The 18,325-nt window shown below is 46.1% G+C and overlaps 2 protein-coding genes across 3 annotated transcripts in view; one reads left to right on the plus strand and one right to left on the minus strand.

Moving 5' to 3' along the window:
* The window catches only part of LOC128322689 (uncharacterized), a 42,507-nt gene extending 39,982 nt beyond the window's left edge, over positions 1-2,525 (minus strand). For both annotated transcript variants that reach the window (XR_008305886.1, XM_053244437.1), the window contains exons 1-3: positions 2,372-2,525; positions 1,839-1,862; positions 1,069-1,103 (exon numbers count right to left, since the gene is read on the minus strand). Coding sequence is in view for 1 of the 2 variants with exons in the window: in XM_053244437.1 (XP_053100412.1) it covers positions 1,069-1,103; positions 1,839-1,862; positions 2,372-2,403 (91 nt within the window). In the remaining variant the exon portion in view is untranslated. The remainder of the gene's footprint in view (positions 1-1,068; positions 1,104-1,838; positions 1,863-2,371) is intronic.
* Positions 1-18,325, plus strand: part of MBP (myelin basic protein) — a 214,827-nt gene that overhangs the window by 7,155 nt on the left and 189,347 nt on the right. The gene's annotated exons all lie outside the window — the stretch shown is intronic.

An 18,325-nucleotide genomic window follows, 5' to 3' on the forward strand; every position in this document is an offset into this window, starting at 1 on the left:
TGAAGAGGAATACATTGCATAGCACTGGCAAGACAGCCCTCACCAACGACGCTTCAGAAGGGAGTGCAATGGCCAGGCTCTATCTGCTGAACATACCAATGCAGCTGCCTTCTACCAAGTCATACCCCTAGCTCACTTTGCCCTACTCTGGCTGACAGCCGCTCTTGGGCAGAAGCCTTTCCCTGGCTAGCTAAGATCATTTAACAGAAGATGAAGAAGACTCAACCCAAGACCTTGTGCGTGCAAAGCACTGGTTCCACTACTGGACTATGGGCCCTCTTTCCTCATACCTGTGAGGAAAGAGGCTTCTCCTTTGAGCATAGTGGGAGCTGATGGTTCACATGGACTAAACAATGCGTTTGCTCTCTGGTTGAAGCAACAATCCCCAGTTACAGCCTTTTGACCTATGTGCGGGGGTAGGGGTGGGGCTTGAAAATCTGCCTGGACGCCATAAGCAGGAAGCATAGCTATGATCTGAGGAATGCAGGCCCAGCTCCGAGGGGCAGAAAACTGGGATCAAAGAAAGAAAGAGTCTCTTTGGACTGATCTCAGAGCTCATTGGCCAGGAAATGTTGCCCTTGTTTGCAGGTGATCCTCCAATTGTCAAATTACATGGGTCCTAGCTAAGGGACTAGGAAACAAGACACCAGCTTTGGAAACAAGACACCAGCATGCTTTAGCTTCCTCTTCTCCAAGGCAGGGGAACAAGGCCCAGAGGATGTCTTGGGGCTGGGTGTGGGCAAAGGGTTCTTGCAGGGCTTTTTCAGAATTGCACCACTTCCAAGGGAGAATGACCAAACCTGCAGCCTTTTCCTCATCTCCTCCTAGAATGGAGGGTATCCAGATGTGACATGCCCGGGCCCCCTGGTCTCCACCAACACTTTTGGCTGCAACAAGTGCCAGCAGCAAAGGATAAAGGTGGCTGAATTTGCCCTCCTGCCTTTCACCCATCAGATGGACATCAGCCCATCTCTCTCCATTGTCAAAGCGAAACAGGTCTCCAAGGAGACACTCCCTGGGGGGTTGAGGAGCCCTGAGAAGAAGCATGCACTCTCATCATCCACTTACCAGTCTGTGCCCCCTCTTCATCTTCATCTTCTTTCCTGCATAGATAAGGAGAAACATTCTTAGTAGCAAATCACAGGAAATTGAGGGGTCCCCCCAGTAATCCGAGGGGGTGCTGTGCCATCCCAAGCATGCCCTCACCCATAATCCTTCTAGAAGGCCCTGCTAATTTTGGATGATTCCATGGTTGGGAACAGTGAAAGTAATTGCTATTGAAATTCACTCACTGCATTTTGCTCAAATTGTTTTCACTTGGGGATTGACTGGTTGACAGGGCGGGGGGCAGACCCACTCTTGTAGTTTATAGATATGAGGCCAGCTTTCCCACCCCTCTCCAGAGAAGATTTTCAGCTTTTTTAAAAGCCCTCCCCCAAAAGGGGACACTTCAGCTGAAAGAACATACATGATGTTTTGTTTTGTTTAAAAAATGGAATAAGAGGGTTTAAATTTCTGACAACTCGAATCCCCGCCAGTATGTTCCCCAGACTATGGGAAACACCTATATCGGGCAGCAGCAAAATAGGAAGATGCTGAAAGGCATCATCTCATACTGCACGGGAGATGGCAATGGTAAACCCCTCCTGTATTCTACCAAAGACAACCACAGGACTCTGTGGTCACCAGGAGTCGACACCGACTCGATGGCACACTTTTACCTGGCACACTTTGGGCTATGTCTGAACAATCCCCACCCCCTCCACCCCCATCCCTTTAGCTGGCCACACCAGAGCCAAAAGCATTAAGAGGAGTCAAGAGGGGAAAAAGCAACTCACTTTGGTTCTGCCTCTGGGTGAGACCTAAAGGAACATGAAAGGAGAAAAGGTTAGGCATGTTCTTGGAAATAACATGGGGGTGCTGGCAGAGGGCAGCTTTTGAAATCAGCTTCAACTGGTGGGCAGGATTCCACCCCCCCAAAAAAACCCCAAGTGGGCCCACAGGGGCCAGCCAGTAGCTCCTGGGTGCTACTATTTCACAGGTCTAGGACCTGCAAGCTTAAGAAATACAGTGGTGAGCGGGAAGTCAATATTTACTTAATTAGATGTAACGGGATTGTTAAGATATTGTAAAAACCAATAATTTTTTTTTTTTTTTAAAGAAATACAGTGGAAATCAGCCCAGCAAGTGACCTTCGAGGGCCACCTGCATTTCAAGGAGAAGCTGTGTGGTGTGAATACTGGTGGTGAACTTGTGACCACTAAAGTTCACATAGAGAGCACAATCGCATGTAAAACAATGGAAGGGCATCTTTAAAAACCAAGTCCAGGCAGCCATTAGATTTTGCTTCCCCAACATGCCGGAGACTTACCTACAGTTCATCCATGACCAGCAGCCACCCATCCTGACAGCTAAGATGATAAGCTGATGATAAACTGACAGCCAAAGACAGCCAATTTATCAAAGATGCTGCAGCTTATTTAAAATACTGCCAAGTGAGCCTCCTGCAGAATCCTCACAGGTCTCCAAGGGGAACCATGATGGCAGAATTCTGTGGCTGATTGTGAGATCGCAAGATCAGTTACTGGCCACGCTGGTTCTGGTTTGAATCCAAACACTGTCTTTGCTGTGCAGCTCAAAGTGTCAAAGCACCAGGGGAGAGTCACCCCTGTCTTGCCCTCCCTGCTCCCCACATGTTTTCCACCTAATCACTTGCTGAAGTCCCTTAGCTAGGAAATCCCTCTACATCACATTTAGCACTAAGGCCTGTCTCTGTTCAGAATACACAAAAAAGAAAGCCAATTAACTTGTGGAACTAGGTGTGGTGATGATCCCTGGCTTGGATGGGTTTGAAAGGGGGTTATAAAAATTCATGGAGGAGGAGAGGCCCCTCTGTGGCGATTAGTCAGGATGGCTATAGAGAACCTCCAGGTGCACAGGCTGAATCCCAGATGCTGGGGAAATGCAATGGGTGTGGCTGTTGCCTTTGTACTCTTTCATGAGTTTCAGAGGACTCAGATGTTACACAGGACTCATGCAGGTTTATTATAAACCTGCACTAGCAGTGGCTGCAGCCCACCCCTATCCACAAGCATCCCCTTCCTTCAGCATTTGCTAACAGAAGGGAAAAGGCAAATGAATAGAAAGTGACAGAGAGGGAAGGAGGGGGAAATGAGAAGGACAAAGAAAGAGGGGAAGCAAGAAAAATGATGGTGCCTCACAAAGAATGAGCGAGAGAAACAGAAGGCTGTAATGTACTTCTTGTATAAGGTTATGAAATGGAAAACAAACAATATTCAATATCTCCCCCCCCCCCCGCTCCTCTGTTACTTCTTAGGCAACAGCCCTTATTAAACTCCATAGGCCCAACTGCACAACATCTTAGTTTCCACTGCACATTTTTTTTTAAATGCACTGCATAGAATGCACCCAGCTGCACATCAAAATGAACCTTGGACTAAGGGACCGCCTATTTGGCCTCCCCAAAGACCCACCACGGCAGCTCATGGCCCCACAGTGGATGGATGAATCCTCCCAAGGATGCTACTCTTACATTTTTAGGGGACAGGCCAGGAGCATTCTAGCTATTGCTCCCTTGATTGATTGATTGATTGATTGATTGAGTGCTGTCAAGTTGGTGTTGCCAGGGGCGTATCTATGGTAGGGCAGGCAGGGCTCATGCCCCGGGCGCCACTTGAAGGGGGGGCGCCATTTTTGAAAATTAAAAATATTTAAAAATGGCCACGGAAAACAAAATGGCCACCACGCATGCTCAAAAGGGCCTCTGTGAGGCCTGTCAGGCCTCGCAGAGGCCATTTGAGCATGCGCAGTGGCCATTTTGTTTTCAGCAGCCATTTTATAAAAACATATTTTATTTTAAAATGGCCACCGCACATGCTCAAATGGTCCCTGTGAGTCCCTAGAGGCCAGTGGGGGGAAGGGGAACCTTTGCAGACCCCCCCCAGCCTTTAGGAAGCCCCTTGAAGGGGCTAAAGGTAAAAATTTAAATATAATATGTCACTGTACACATATTCAGTTTGGCAATATGTACAGAGAATCAGGGCTTGTGAATACTGAGCTGAAGCTTATAAGTTAGGATTATATTCATTTGCTCTTACTTTGCTTCTTGTGATAAATGAGTTTGTTTGTTTTTACATTTATATCCCGCTCTTCCTCCAAGGAGCCCAGAGCAGTATACTACATACTTAAGTTTCTCCTCACAACAACCCTGTGATGTAGGTTAGGCTGAGAGAGAAGTGACTGGCCCAGAGTCACCCAGTTAGTCTCATGGCTGAATGGAGATTTGAACTCGGCTCTCCCCAGTCCTAGTCCAGCACTCTAACCACTACACCATGCTGGCTCCACACACCATGCTGGCTCCACTTAAATGTGATGTCTTAATAATATGGCTATTAATGATGGGTTTGTCTTTGAATCAGTGTGAGATCCTTAGTATTAAGGCCCCCTGGGAGTTTCTTGCTCTCTTTCTCTCATTTTAACTGTCTTTCTGAAATACTAGAATATTTTCCAAGCAGTGACACAGTTTACTCTGCATATCCTTTAATTATCTTCAGAGTATCTGGGGAAAGTCAAATTCTCCATTTATTTTAAAAACTTATGTAATAATGATGCTACAATGCATAGTAGAGAATTAGACAGGCACTTCTGTTTGGTTTTCCAAGTACACCTCCACATAGTATTTGGGTATTTTATGAGCCCCAGCATACTGAAATGTGTAGTTTTCTAGCATTTTTTGGTCTGGCTATGTCCACCACTAAATAGTTTTTGAAATATTAAAAGATTAACAAGCCTGACTTGTATTTTTGAGCTGATATTGTGGTAAAGTTATGTGAAAGATGGGTGTCAGATGTTTGGACAGGGGGCGCAATTTCAGTGCTTGCCCTAGGCGCTATTTTTCCTAGATATGCCTCTGGATAGGGGCAAGGGTGCGGTTTTAGCTAGACTGCTAGAAGATTGAACAGGGTGAATACTAGAGCAGACAAGTGTAAACAGACCACAAGGATGCAAAATATTTGTTATCAGTGCCTGAGTAAGGAGAGGTTTGTTCACTGGAGGACCTCAAATATTCATTTTGAAGTTCAAATCCCTACCTTCCAGCCAGGGGCATAGCTATGGGAGAGGGGGCCCATGTTCACCCTCTCCCTGGTGGCCCCTCGGAGTGAGGGAGATAATGAAGAAAATAGGGAGGGCTGGAGCTTGGGGGGCCCTCAGGAGCTGGGGGCCCCTGGTTCTTTGAACCCATCTGCTCAATTATAGCTATAGCCCTGCTTCCAGCTCTCCCATATTCTAGGTAGCTGTACTCCCACTGAGATGTCTGAAACCTGTCAAAGAGCTAAACTTGTAGTATCAAAGCAAAACACTGAACTATATCACTCAGGTCTTCTATTACTAATTAGGTATTTGCAAAGTATTTTGCTAATGAGCTTTACCAGGTGTTGCAGTGCACTTTCCAAAGCCCTTTGTTTTGCAAAGCTTCTCTTGGACCTTGCAACATTTGAGCTGCTAGAGCAATGCAGAGTTCTTGACAAGATCTCTGTTCCCACTTTAAATTGAAATTAATTTACGCTATGTTTGAAATAGCGTAAATTAATTTCAGTTTAAAGTGGGAACAGAGATCTTGTCAAGAACTCTGCATTTCAGAATATTTCAGAATATGCAAATTCTTGTAGCAACAGTTCGGCTTTAAAACATGACATTTCAATAGTATTGCTTTGTGAACAATGTAGAATTATTGCTATCAACAACTATGCAAGAGTATAGTCACTGTGTGTATGCTGTATGTTTGAGCTTTGCATAGAAATGCCACAGACTATAAATAAGAACATAAGGAGAACCTTGTTGTATCAGACCAAAGGCCTACATCTAGTTCAGCATCCTGCTTCCCACAGTTGCCAACCAAATGCCTTGGGAAGCTTACAAGTAGAAGACAGAAGGCATACACCATTCTTGCCATTGCCCCCTGCAATAGGTGCTCAGAGGCATACTGCCTCTGGACTTGCAGGTTACATGGAGTCATCATAACTAATAGCCATTGATAGACTTGTCCTCCATGAATGTATTTAATCCCATTAAAAACATCTAAGCGAGTAGCCGCCACCACATCAAGTGTCAGTGAATTTCATAGATTAATTATGCACTATGTGAAGAAGTACTTTCATTGGTCCATACTAAATCTGCCAAATGAGCAAAGGGGCACCTTTTAAAGTGGTGATTCTCTTATATTTAGAAAGGTGAGAGCAACTGTCTCTATCCAGCCTCAAAACAGCATACTCCCAGTGGTTGTTGCTGCTGATGTCTACCTTAAGTTTCTTTTTAGATTGTGAGCCCTTTGGGAACAGGGAACCATTTTTTTAAATAAAATGTGAACCGCTTTGAGAACTTTGGCTGAAAAGCAATACATAAATATCTGCAATTGTAAGTAGCAGTAGTAATAAATGTCTAAAAAGTCAGTTCCAATGGATGACCCCTGATCCTAGTGTTGTGAAAGAAGGACAAAACCTTTCTCTACTTGCCTTCTTCATACCATGCATAATTTTTTAAGCCTTCAACATGTCCCATCTTAGTTCCCTTTTTTAAATACTAAAAAGCCCCCCATGTTGTAGCCTTTCCTTGTCAGGATCCAGCCCCCACAATCATGTTGGTTGTCTTTTTCTAATTATTTTCTAATATCCTGGGCGGGGCCATAGTTAAGTGGTGGAGCAATTTAGCATGCAGAAGATTCCAGGCGGCAGGCTCAGTCCCTGCTGGCATCTCCAAGTTTGGCTGGGAGGGACTCCTGCCTGAAGAGAGCCTCTGCAAGTTTACCTGAATCCAAGACTAATTTTTCTCCAACCTCCTTGATGTTAGAAATCAGGGTGTCATCTTAAAGTCAGTCTTCTTCCTTACAGATAACTACTGTATTCAACCGGTATTTTAAAAGTGGTCATCTTAAATTCAGTATTGTCTTCTGTTCAGATAAATACAGCACTGAGCTGAGCTGGACAGTAAATACAGTACTGAACTGAGCTAGACCAATGGTATAAAACAGCTTCCTTTGTTCCTTCCTATCCCTTTTTGGAGATGTGGCGACAAGAACTGAACATCATATTCCAAATGTGGTAAGCAACCATACAGAGAAGAAAGGTTTTCTGAAGCATGAGTTGCTTTAATCTTCCAAATCTAAAAGCCCTATTTCAGCAGGGGAGGCTTTGTTTTTGTTGCCACTCTCCTGTTCGCTGGAAATAATCAAAAGGACCTTGAAAAGAAGTCTGTGATCAAAAACCCATCATGCTTCCATCCCATGAATTTCATCTAAACTTACTTCCATGTGATATGTTTATGATATAAGGGCCATTACTATGTCTCTGAGGAACAGTAACAATGATCGTTATTCTCCAAATTTTGATATGTATGAACACCACACCTTTTGTGTGTGTGGGTCTTTGAATATTCCCATTAATGATGCCGTTTCTGGAAAAATGGATGAGAAGTTATTCTAGCAGAGCATTAGTATGTCAATGTATTATCTTTAGGAATATACTGTTATTCAAATGGCTTTCGCACCTCTGAACTTAATAAGGAATTGGGAACTAGCTAGAACCAGCTTTAGCCAGATGTGTTGCAAAAAGACTTTGCAGTCCCATCAAAAATCTTGAATGGCAGAAGCCATTCAATTAAAATGGCATGAAGCCAGTTTAAATTTGCAGTACAAATGTGTCCTAATACTTCTCAGGACCTGTTTGAGAGAGAAATCACTTCCTTGCAATCTTCACCCTATGATTGTTATAGTCAAGCAAAATCCCAATTCCTAAATGATATTTTTCAAATCTGACACACTGGAAATCTAGATACTAAAAATGTGAGACAAAAGTAAAAAAGGGTTTCCCATTATGTGTCTGTACTTCCAAAATGCTTAAACTGGATCAAAGGTTTAATGCTTCATATAAATGCCAAGGATGAAAGCTTTTGCTTAAATCTTCTTCTTCCCAAGCTAAAGAAATCCAATTTATTTGGACAGAAGAGCAATTTGCTGCTCAACTTACCCTCGTTGGAAATCTAAATTTCCTGAGATGGAGTGGGATAGAAACAACACAAATGTGGGTTCAGAGAGCTGATTTTGTCTACAGTTAATATAGGCTATATCCAAAGAAAATAACTCATGACTAAGTCCCGTGAAATTAATTAGACAGTCTCTGTCTCAATCATTTCACTGGTGCACTGCTTGGTCAAGACTAACTTTCTTTGGAAACCCAGTGCCAGTGGCACATGTACAGCTGGATTCCCTGCATGTTTTCTTATAAGCAAGTCACACTTAGTTAAATAGGGCTTGCCTTTGGGTAGGTCTGCATAGGGATTCACAGCCTCACTATTTATGATGACAGCACCCTATTGTACAGCAACACTATAACACTTAACTATTGCTATGAATATAAATATTCATCATATTCATATATATATATATACACTCCATAATCATATGACAGTGATGTTTATTTTCAGAACTTTTATTCTAAATATATTATCTGCTGTTCCTGCATGATATTGAAACAGTCTTCACACTGTTTCAAAGACCAGATAATTTAAAAATTCCTTTCTTTATTATAGTGTTGATTATTTTTATAATATTTTTTTAATAGGTAGGGGGAGAGAGAGATGTTTCCATCTTCTCTCTAGGAGGAAAGGAAGAGGTCTGACTCACTACAGGAAGTACCTGAGGACCGGAGTCAAGGCAGGGGTCATAGAGTAGAGGCAAGCAGGGACAGATAAGGAGACCCTCGCTAACTACCTCTACTCCCACTGCCCCTAGAGGCAGGGGTGTATCTAGGGTGGGGCAGGCAGGGCACGTGCCACTTGAAGGGGGCGCCATTCTTAAAAATTTAAAAAAATGGCTGCCAAAAACAAAATGGCCACCTTGCATGCTCAAATGGCCTCTGTGAGGCCCTAGGCCATGCCAGGCCTTGCAGAGGACATTTGAGCATGTGCGGTGGCCATTTTGTTTTCAGTGGCCATTTTTTAAAAAAAAATATTTAGCCCCAGCATACTGAAATGTGTAGTTTTCCAGCATTTTTTGGTCTGGCTACGTCCACTGCTAAATAGTTTTTGAAACATTAAAAGATTAGTTATCTGAAAGACGGGTGTCAGATGTTTGGACAGGGGGCGCAATTTCAGTGCTTGCTCTAGGCGCTATTTTTCCTAGATATGCCTCTGCCTAGAGGTCATAGGATAGTTGGTGCAAAAGGCTAGTGCACTTGAACTCCATGTCCAACAATTTCTTACAGTGCTCACATGCAGTCTCCCATTCAAATGCAACCAGGGTGGACCCTGCTTAGCAAAGGGGACCAGGCTTGCTACCACAAGACCAGCTCTCCTCCCTACAATGTATGTCTGCAGTACCCAAGGTACTATTAAAATATTGCTGTTATTATTATATTACTTCCCACTTCCAGAAATGTTGAGTTCTAGAAAGAATGTTACCTCAGCTTCCTTTGGATGAGTGAACATTGGAAAATATTCTATTTGCTTTATTTACAAATATACACACAGAGCCTAAAAGAAAGAAAACAGACTCCTAAAAACCATGTGTCTGCTTGCACACCAAGGTGCTTGCTTCATTCAACACAGAGACATTTCAGAACTCGATATTTCCCATTTTTCTCACACATATCCAGGAAACATTAGTCTCAGGGGGTGGGGGCACATTCTGCAGATAGACTTCTCATTCAGAAGAATCAGATTCTTTTGTCAGATAAGTTCCTTCAAGAGATGCTTTAGGCAGTGATCTTCACTATTTTTCACACTATTGGGGGAGGGTAACCTTCAATGTGATTTCCAACCACACTGACCCCTCCACAGTCCTGAACTTTCCCCAGTAGGGAGGGTTTGCTTTAAGAGAAACAGAGCTCTGTTGAGCCCCACCACCATCTTCAAAGGTGAGCACAGAGCACTGGGAAAGGCTACACTTTCCAAGATGGTGCTGCTGCTGCTTGAAAGGGCTCTGTTTCTCTTAAGTGCCCCCACCCCGCCCAGTCCTGGGAAAAGTACAGCTCTGCATGGCACAAGCAATAGCCTCTGTGTGCTGATGGGGAACTGTGCGGACTATTCAGCTTTGCCCGAAGTATCACACAGGCCTAATTACACAGACACAGGAGTGCCTGATGATGCTAGTGTAGGCTGGTAGCAACAGCAAAAGCTGGCAATCAGTGTCACAGAAATGTTTAAGAAGAATTTGGCGACACGCTCCTCTGAGCATATGGTGAGTGCTGTTACCTCAGCAGACAACTACAGTCAGCATAGTTAGAGAGAAGGGACGGAGACAGAAGCAGCCGGTGAGTGCAGCGTGGGCAGGGGGCATCAAGAGGTGCCTTTAAAAATAAATCAACAAGTGCTTACCAACATTAGGGTGGCACCTGCAAGCTGCCTCAAGCAGCGGAGCTCCACCCAAGATCCCATGCAGGGTGGCACTGTGGCAGTTGCAGGGGAGCAACAGCAGGAGAGAGGGCATGCACATACCTCTTGCCTGTAGGCTCCCCAGAGGCATCTGACTGGCCACTCTGTGAAACAGGATGCTGCATTAGATAGGGCTTGGGCCTGATCCAGCAGGGTTCTTATGGCCCTGGTCTCTGCATTCTTATGGCCCTGGTCCTGGCACTGGTCATTTCCCCCCTGGTCAGCCAGCGGTTCTCTTATGGCCCTGGTCTCCATGTTCTTATGGCCCCGTTTCTGGTCCAAGTTCTTATGGCCCTGGTCTCTGCAGGGATGCCAGTCAGGGCACTGCTGGGCTGTTTGAGGCGGCTTGCAGATGCTGCCCTACTGTTGATAAGCACCTGTTGATTTATGTTTAAAGGTGCCTTTTGACACACACACACACACACACACACACACACAACTGGCGCTGCCCTCACCGGCTGGACTGGAAGGAAAAATATGTGGCAGTTTCTGCTATCAGTCAACTGTAGGGCCAGCACAGAGCCTGAGGCCTGATACTGCAGACAAGCCTAGGATTTGCTTCAATATCCATCTTGTGAAATACAAATCTTTATGAGACTCCTCCTCCTGGTTTGCTTTCACCCTCTCAGACAAAAGCCTGTGTGTGTGTAGAAAATTAATAAATGTGAATAATTTGTTCAAATTGATTTATAAATATTATTGTTTAGCAGTACATGGTTTATATGTATTGCCTCTGAATTCATTTGTGTGTAGGTCTCTGGAATGTGGATTCTGGGACCCGGAGGCTTTACGGACAGGGTTTCTACCCCAAATCTCCTTCAGAAGAAAGTGCCTGCGTCCACACACCAGCCAAACCTACCCCGAAGTCCCTTCGAGATCGTTGAACCCACTTCACACACAAATCGGGCTTTGTCTTGAGAATTCTAGCTTATCTCGATGTATTTCCGGGTTTTAAAAATATTGGTTTTAAGCTACTTTTTCTGAAAACGCCAGAGCAAATAGGGAGAGGCACTGATGTAGAATGACATTAGCATGATAAGAGGGATACTCTCTTTAGAAATGCAGATATAGCTCTCCCCCTGCCATTGGCTGGAAGGAAAACATGGAGGCATGTGATGTGAACTTGCAAAAACAAAAACCGAGAGCAGAGGGGAGGGGCCGTTTCCCTCAATGCCGCAAGTGTGATTCGATGTGGCTTCGCTCAACACTTACCCTGCAGCATGAAGCCATGTGCGAATAACTTCCTGGGGCAGTTTCAGAGAGGGGCATGGGGGACAAGTGCCCCCAGACAAGCAGCTTGCCCCCACCCCAACTTGCCCCCATTTATGACTCAACAGGATTTATTTCAGTGAAAATATGAGGGCGTGAAATATACTATTACTTCTTTTTCAAAAATCTAATATGTAGATTTTAAATCTCTCTCTATATATTTCTCCTGGATGTGCCCAGGAAAAATGCGTCCCGGCAGCCCAGCTGATTGGCTGGGCTGCAGGGGCGCCTGATTGGGCCTGGTGCACCCAAGAGAATTGGCTGGCTGGGTGGCTGCGGAGGCAAGGCGGCGGGCCAGGCCACGGCGGCACTCTCGGCCCAGCCGCGGCAGCGGTACTCATGGCCCGGCCGGCCAACCGCAGCGGCACTCATGGCCCGGCCGGCCAGCCACAGCGGCACTCTTGGCCCAGCCGGCCGCGGCGGCAGCACTCTCTGCCTGGCCGCCCACAGCGGGGGCGGCACTCTTGGCCCGGCCGCCCGCGGCAGCGGCACCACTCTCGGCCCGACCACCTGCGGCGGCGGCACTCTCGGCCCAGCCACCCGCGGCAGCGGCGGCACTCTCGGCCCGGCCGCCCGCAGCAGCACTCTAGGGGTGTGTGGAGGGAGGAGGAGGCGGCAGCATGGTGGGGGGGGTGAGGCGGAGGGAGCCAGCAGCAGCGGCATGGCTGGCTCTGCCCCCAGTCCCCAAGACGGCGGGCAACGGCTGTGTCCAGCTAGAGGCGCAGATGCTCTGCACCCGGGCCCACTAGTATTAATCTAATTGTTAATCTAATATGTGAGCTTGACAGATCACTGTAGCGCTCACCCATCCAGAAATGCACATTGCCCTTTCTGTGGCCCTCCCTTAATTCTTTTTCTGGTGCTGCTGCTGTCTAGGACTAATTGTGCTGAGAGTAGTGATTGACTTTCCCAGACTTGACCGCAGGTTGACTGAGAGGCTTTACTGCGAGTTCAAACTTGCCCAAAATAACCAACGCAAAAAGATGATCTTTTTTACACTGGATATAAATTGGTTGCAATTAAAAACCTAAATTGCGTGTGAAGTGCTCCCCGATAGCTCACAGGGACTTGGAAGTAAATTTGGCCAATATGTGAACACACCCCCTCCATTCTGGATGAGAGGCGAACTAAAAGCCCTGTGTGGAAAACTTCCTGCTGAGGTAAGAGCACTCACCATATGCTCAGGGGCACATATTACCAAATGCTTCACATTGCTGCAATACTAATCCCTAGCTTTTACTCTTAGCACCAGCCTATGTAGATAGTGCATTGGAGCATAGAAGACCTAGTCAAGTTGTGTTTCCATGCTTATGACTGGATATTATATCTCATGCTCTCGTGGCGTGAATATCAATGGCCAGTGGTGCACCTAGGTGATTTTGGAGCCTAGACCTGAAGGACTTTGGAGGACCCAACCTGCTGCAAGACCCACCCACCCCCTTAATTTTTTAAAAAAATAATACTTGCCAGAAGTCCGCCACCGCCCCACCATGCCAGTCTTTGCCATTTTCACTGCCATTTGCATGGTCGGGGGGGTGGGGAGTGAGCCAAGCAGGTTTCCCCCGTGGGAGGCCTGTATGGGCTTGCAATGTCATGGGTTTGCAAGGTCAGTACTGTTGGAGATGAACTTCCAGTGCATCGACCTTTTGCACCAACTGTCCTAATGACCACTAGGGGCATTGGGAGTAGAAACAGTGAGTCAGGGTCCCCCTATCTGTCCCTACTCTATGACCCCTGAACTGACTCTGCAGCACTTCCTGTGCTGAGTCACAATCCTTCCTTTCCTCCTAGAGAGCAGATGGAAACATCTCTCTCTCTCTCTCCTTACCTATCCACTATGTAGTCCTTTAGATTAGATATAGGTCTTTCCTGTCTAAGTGTATTTAACCAATAAATGTTTAGTGTTTAGTCACACAAGGATCTCCTTGTGTTTTCTCTAAATAGCTGCAATATCCAAACCATCCTCTGCTACCTACTCTGTAACTAGAGTGTGTGCTCATTCTTTAGTGCTCTGCTGTTTTACCTATTGTGGGTAAAAATCAACAACCTCTAACAAATACTCCCACTGCGCAGGTGCGCCCAGCCAGACAGGTCCACCAGCTGCTGCACCCACCACCGCCACCATGGGTGAGGCCTGCTCTGCTCACCCTCCACCCCACCCTAGCTGCACAAATGGCGGCAAAATAGCTTAGTTTGGTGCAGCAGGGCAGGTGCAGGGCAGCGGTGGGGTGGGCGCAGGGTGGCAGTAGGACTCTGGGGAGGCCCCCCTGATCATTTGGCGGCTCCCCTGGAGACAGGAGGCCATGGACCAGATCCCCAAGGTCTATGGGAAAGATCGCCTCTGTCAATGGCTATCAAATTTATTCGATCTTTGGAGCTCAATTGGAGCTGCCACATCCATAAATATTTTATTTATTTACTTATTTAACGTATTTTTATACCTCCCAAAACTCTGGGCGGTTTAATATCCTTGTTAACCAGAAGTTCTTTCCTTTAACTGAATAAACAATTAGTAGGGAACTGGCACTTAGGGATGATAGGAGCCGCCATTAGCTCCCAAGCCTTGCAATTAAGAACATTGCTTTAGGCAAAACCACAGGGATAGAACCAATCATAGCAATCAGATGGCTGAAATGCAGCCCTATTTAAAAATTAATAGATATACCAAACAATATAATTTAATGTGCTTACTAAATTACGTAGAATATATTTCAGGTTCTTCAAGTAGCAAGTGCAGAGTAGAGTGTACTGTAGGAGTGGGCATTAGGTGCAGTGGTGGGTTAATGGAGAGGCAGAGTAGGCATTTGCCTACGGCGGCAAAATCTGAGGAGCGGCAAATTTTGCCCCTCCTCAAATTTTGCTGCCCCTCTCTGTGGGCAGCAGCGGCTGCAGCAAGGGTGGAGTGGGCGAGAAGTAAGCCCACCCCTGCTTTAAACCGTATTTTTAAAAAGGCAAACCTTTTTTGTTTGAGGTAAAAGGGTGGCAAAAAGCTTCATCTGCCCCTGATTAGGTGGCTCAGGAGCTCCTGGAAGCTTTTCACACGGGGCTTTTGAAGCCCTTTAAATCGCATCTCCTCTGGAATGGAGGGGATGCATTCACATATCAGCTCGATTTGCCCTGAAGTCCCTGCGAGTTATTGGGCAGCAGTTCACACACAATTTGAGTTTTTCACTGCATGTTAGAATGTAGCCCGATTTATATCTGGGGTAAAAAAAATCCACTATTTGCAACAGTTTTTGGGGACAACTTTGAGTTCGCAGTAAAGCCTCCCCATAAACTTGCGGTAAAACCTGCAGTGAGTAAAAGTCCCTGGTAGCTCCTGGACTTATCTGATGTAGCTCTCCAAGTTTTTTGGGCTTGCCTTCCAGCCAATACTTCAAATCTGATTGGCTGGCTGAGAAAAGAGAGAGATTAAAAATGGGAGAGATAAAAAAGAGAGCAGTTCAAAAATGGCATGGTCATGTGGGGGCACGACCATGCCATTTTTAAGCTCTCTCTTTTTGAGTGTTCAGGGTTGCTTTCATGTTCGCTTCCATAGATTTTCCTCTGCAATGTTTTCCCACAAAACAGACTATATTGCTCCCCTACTGTCCTGTACCTATATCGGGCAGCAGCAATATAGGAAGATGCTGAAAGGCATCATCTCATATTGTGCGGGAGGAGGCAATGGTAGCCCCCTCCTGTATTCTACCATAGACAACCACGGGGCTCTGTGGTCACCAGGACTCGACACAGACTTTACAGAATTTTTCTTATCTGGATTAAGGCTCAGTCACCCCATCCACTCCAATATTGCCCCCAAATACTGTCAAATACTGCCCCAATACTGGTTTAGGACTTGCACTGCTTCTCCAGGATCAGATGGCAGAAAAAAGAAAGAGCTGGGTGTCATCTGCATATTAGATGAATTTGGACATAATAGGAAACAGCAGGTCCCTTCACCCCCAATTTCTGTAGCTGCATGTCCAAATTTGGGAAACCACAGGTAAAGGTGAAAAGGGACCTATGGTTACCTTCAGTTCAGAGTGGAGGTTGGGTATTTTCAACGCCGGTTTTGCAGCACAAGCATTAAATTTTATCTATCTATCTATTTAAAATATTTATACCCTACCTCTCCAGTGCAATACTGCTCGGAGCGGCTTACAACAATAAGTTAGACACAGATACAAGTAATAAAATTAATTTTTTTAAAGTCAGATTAAAAACAATTATTAGATTCAAATTAAAACTGAAAATTATAAAAAGCTAAAGAACCTACCAGATATAACAAAATAATGATATTAAAAAGCCTCCTTTAAAAGGTGTGTTTTATGATGTTTTTTAAAAACACTGAGGGAGCGAGCATGGCAAAGCTCTTCAGGGAGGGCGTTCCAAAGCCAAGGGGCCACAACCGAAAAGGCCCTGTCTCTAGTCCCCGCAAACCGTATCTCTGTTAGTGGCAGGGTCATGAGCAGAGCCTGAGATTATGATCAGAGGGCCCCGGCAGATTCATATGGGCAAATGCGGTCCAACAGGTACCCTGGCCCCAAGCCGTGTAGGGCTTTAAAGGTCAATACCAGCTCCTTGAATCTAGCCCAGAAGCATACTGGTAGCCAATGAAGCTGACGCAGGATGGGTGCAATACTCGTGAAGCGACTCGAGTTTTCCAGCATCCCCATGACACTTCAGCTGGTTCAGAATGCTGCCGAACATCCTTGCGGCAGCATTCTGAACCAGCTGAAGTGTCATGGGGATGCTGGAAAACTCCGAGGAGGAGCTGGAGGAGGAGACAGAGATTACAGCAGAGGAGGGAGGGCAAGGACCAGAAGTTGCAGAGGAGAGTGGGTCTGACGCACAGGGAGTTGAAAATGAGTTAGAGCTGGTTGAGTCAGCTCTTGTGGAGGAGGCACGACTGGTCTCTGCTGTGGAGAGGCATTGGTCCAAGAGACAGCAAGAGTTAAGGAACTGCATGCATAGAACAACAGGCAAAGCTGCTGACTCACGAACTCTTAATTAACAGCACCAGAGGTCAGCCTATTTAAGATGACTGCACCACAGCAACCCTGCTGATAGCAACATTAATTTCCTGTAAGCTTATCGGCTGTGTTTGTGTATTGCCTTGACCGTGTTTGGAGCCTGGACTGTGTTGGCCTTGCCCATAGACTTCGATTTGGACTCTGTTGGATTGATTGGATTTTACTTGGACTGAACCTGGTTTGGAGAATTTCTTCCTGTAAGATTTTGCTATTATACTTCTGCCTCTGCCTGGTTTATGCTCCGTCTGGCTAGCCTGAAAGATTTACGATATGAAGCTTCTGAACAGTGTTCAAGGGCAGCCCCATGTAGAGCACATTGCAGTAGTCCAATCTGGATGTTACCAACACATGAGTGACTGAGGTCAGGTCCAATTTCTCAAAGTAGGGTCGCAGCTGGCGTACCAGCCGTAGTTGGTAAAAGGCACTTCTGCACACCGCTGCCACCTGCACCTCCAAGGACAGTGTTGGTCCAGAAGCACCCCCAGGTTGTGGACTTTGTCTTTCAGGGGGAATGTGACCCCTTCCAAGACCAGATTTACCTCCTTACTTGGATGATCAGTTCTACCAACCCGGAGCACTTCCATCTTATCTGGATTGAGTTTCAGCTTGTTTGCCCCCATCCAGTCCAGAACAGCCTCCAAGCCCTGGTTCAGAGCATCCACTGCCTCCCTGGTGTCTGCTCACTTAAAAGATAGGTAGAGCTGGGTGTCATCAGCATACTGATAGCACCGCAGTCCACACCTACGGATGACCTCTCCCAGGGGCTTCATGCAAATGTTAAACAGCATTATATCAAAATGCTGGCACTGCATTCAGCCCCATGGAACCAGAGTTGAGGGAGGAAGCTCCTCCCTCACTCCAGCCTGATTGACTGTGCAGTCTGTCCTTCTGTCAAGGAAACCTGCACAGGCAGCTCCCCGGCTCTCTGCAGTCAGCTGCAGGGAGGCAGCTCTCCCGAACATCCGAATGCGGATGGGAGAGTGGGCGGAGGGGGGACACACAACCATGGGGCCATTGGATCAGCGGTTCCGCATTATGTCTGAAGGTGGCCATTGAGAACACTCCAACCAAAATCCCCAGACAGATGAACTCACCCTGCTGCTTTATGTAGATATTAACAATGGGGGACAAGATGGAACCTTGCATTGCCCTGCAAGCCAAAGGTCATGGGGTGGAGAAGCAGTCCCCCAGCACCGTCTTCTGGGACCAGCCCTTTAGTAGCCCATGGCAAATACCTTGACTCAAAGGACTGAAAGCCCATGCAATGTTCCCCAATCCTAACCCAGCTAGGGAGCCCAGAATGATACCACATGGTAGTGAAAATTGCTGAAAGGTCCAGTAGAATCAGCAGGGACACACATACCCTGTGCCCTTGACAATTTAAATGCAGCCAATCCACAATGAGCTATATGCAGTCATGTACAGTTACTCATATGTTATGTTCAGCACTTCACATTATTAACATGTTATGTTCAGTAATACACTTCGTATCCAAACCTTGCATTTGAAGGGCCTGTACCCAGGTTTACTTTCAAAGTGAATGCATGTACACTCAATAACATATGCATGTGCACAGACTTCTGTATGCACATACA

This window comes from Hemicordylus capensis, chromosome 4 (assembly GCF_027244095.1).
Source record: "Hemicordylus capensis ecotype Gifberg chromosome 4, rHemCap1.1.pri, whole genome shotgun sequence".
Lineage (NCBI taxonomy): Eukaryota > Metazoa > Chordata > Lepidosauria > Squamata > Cordylidae > Hemicordylus > Hemicordylus capensis.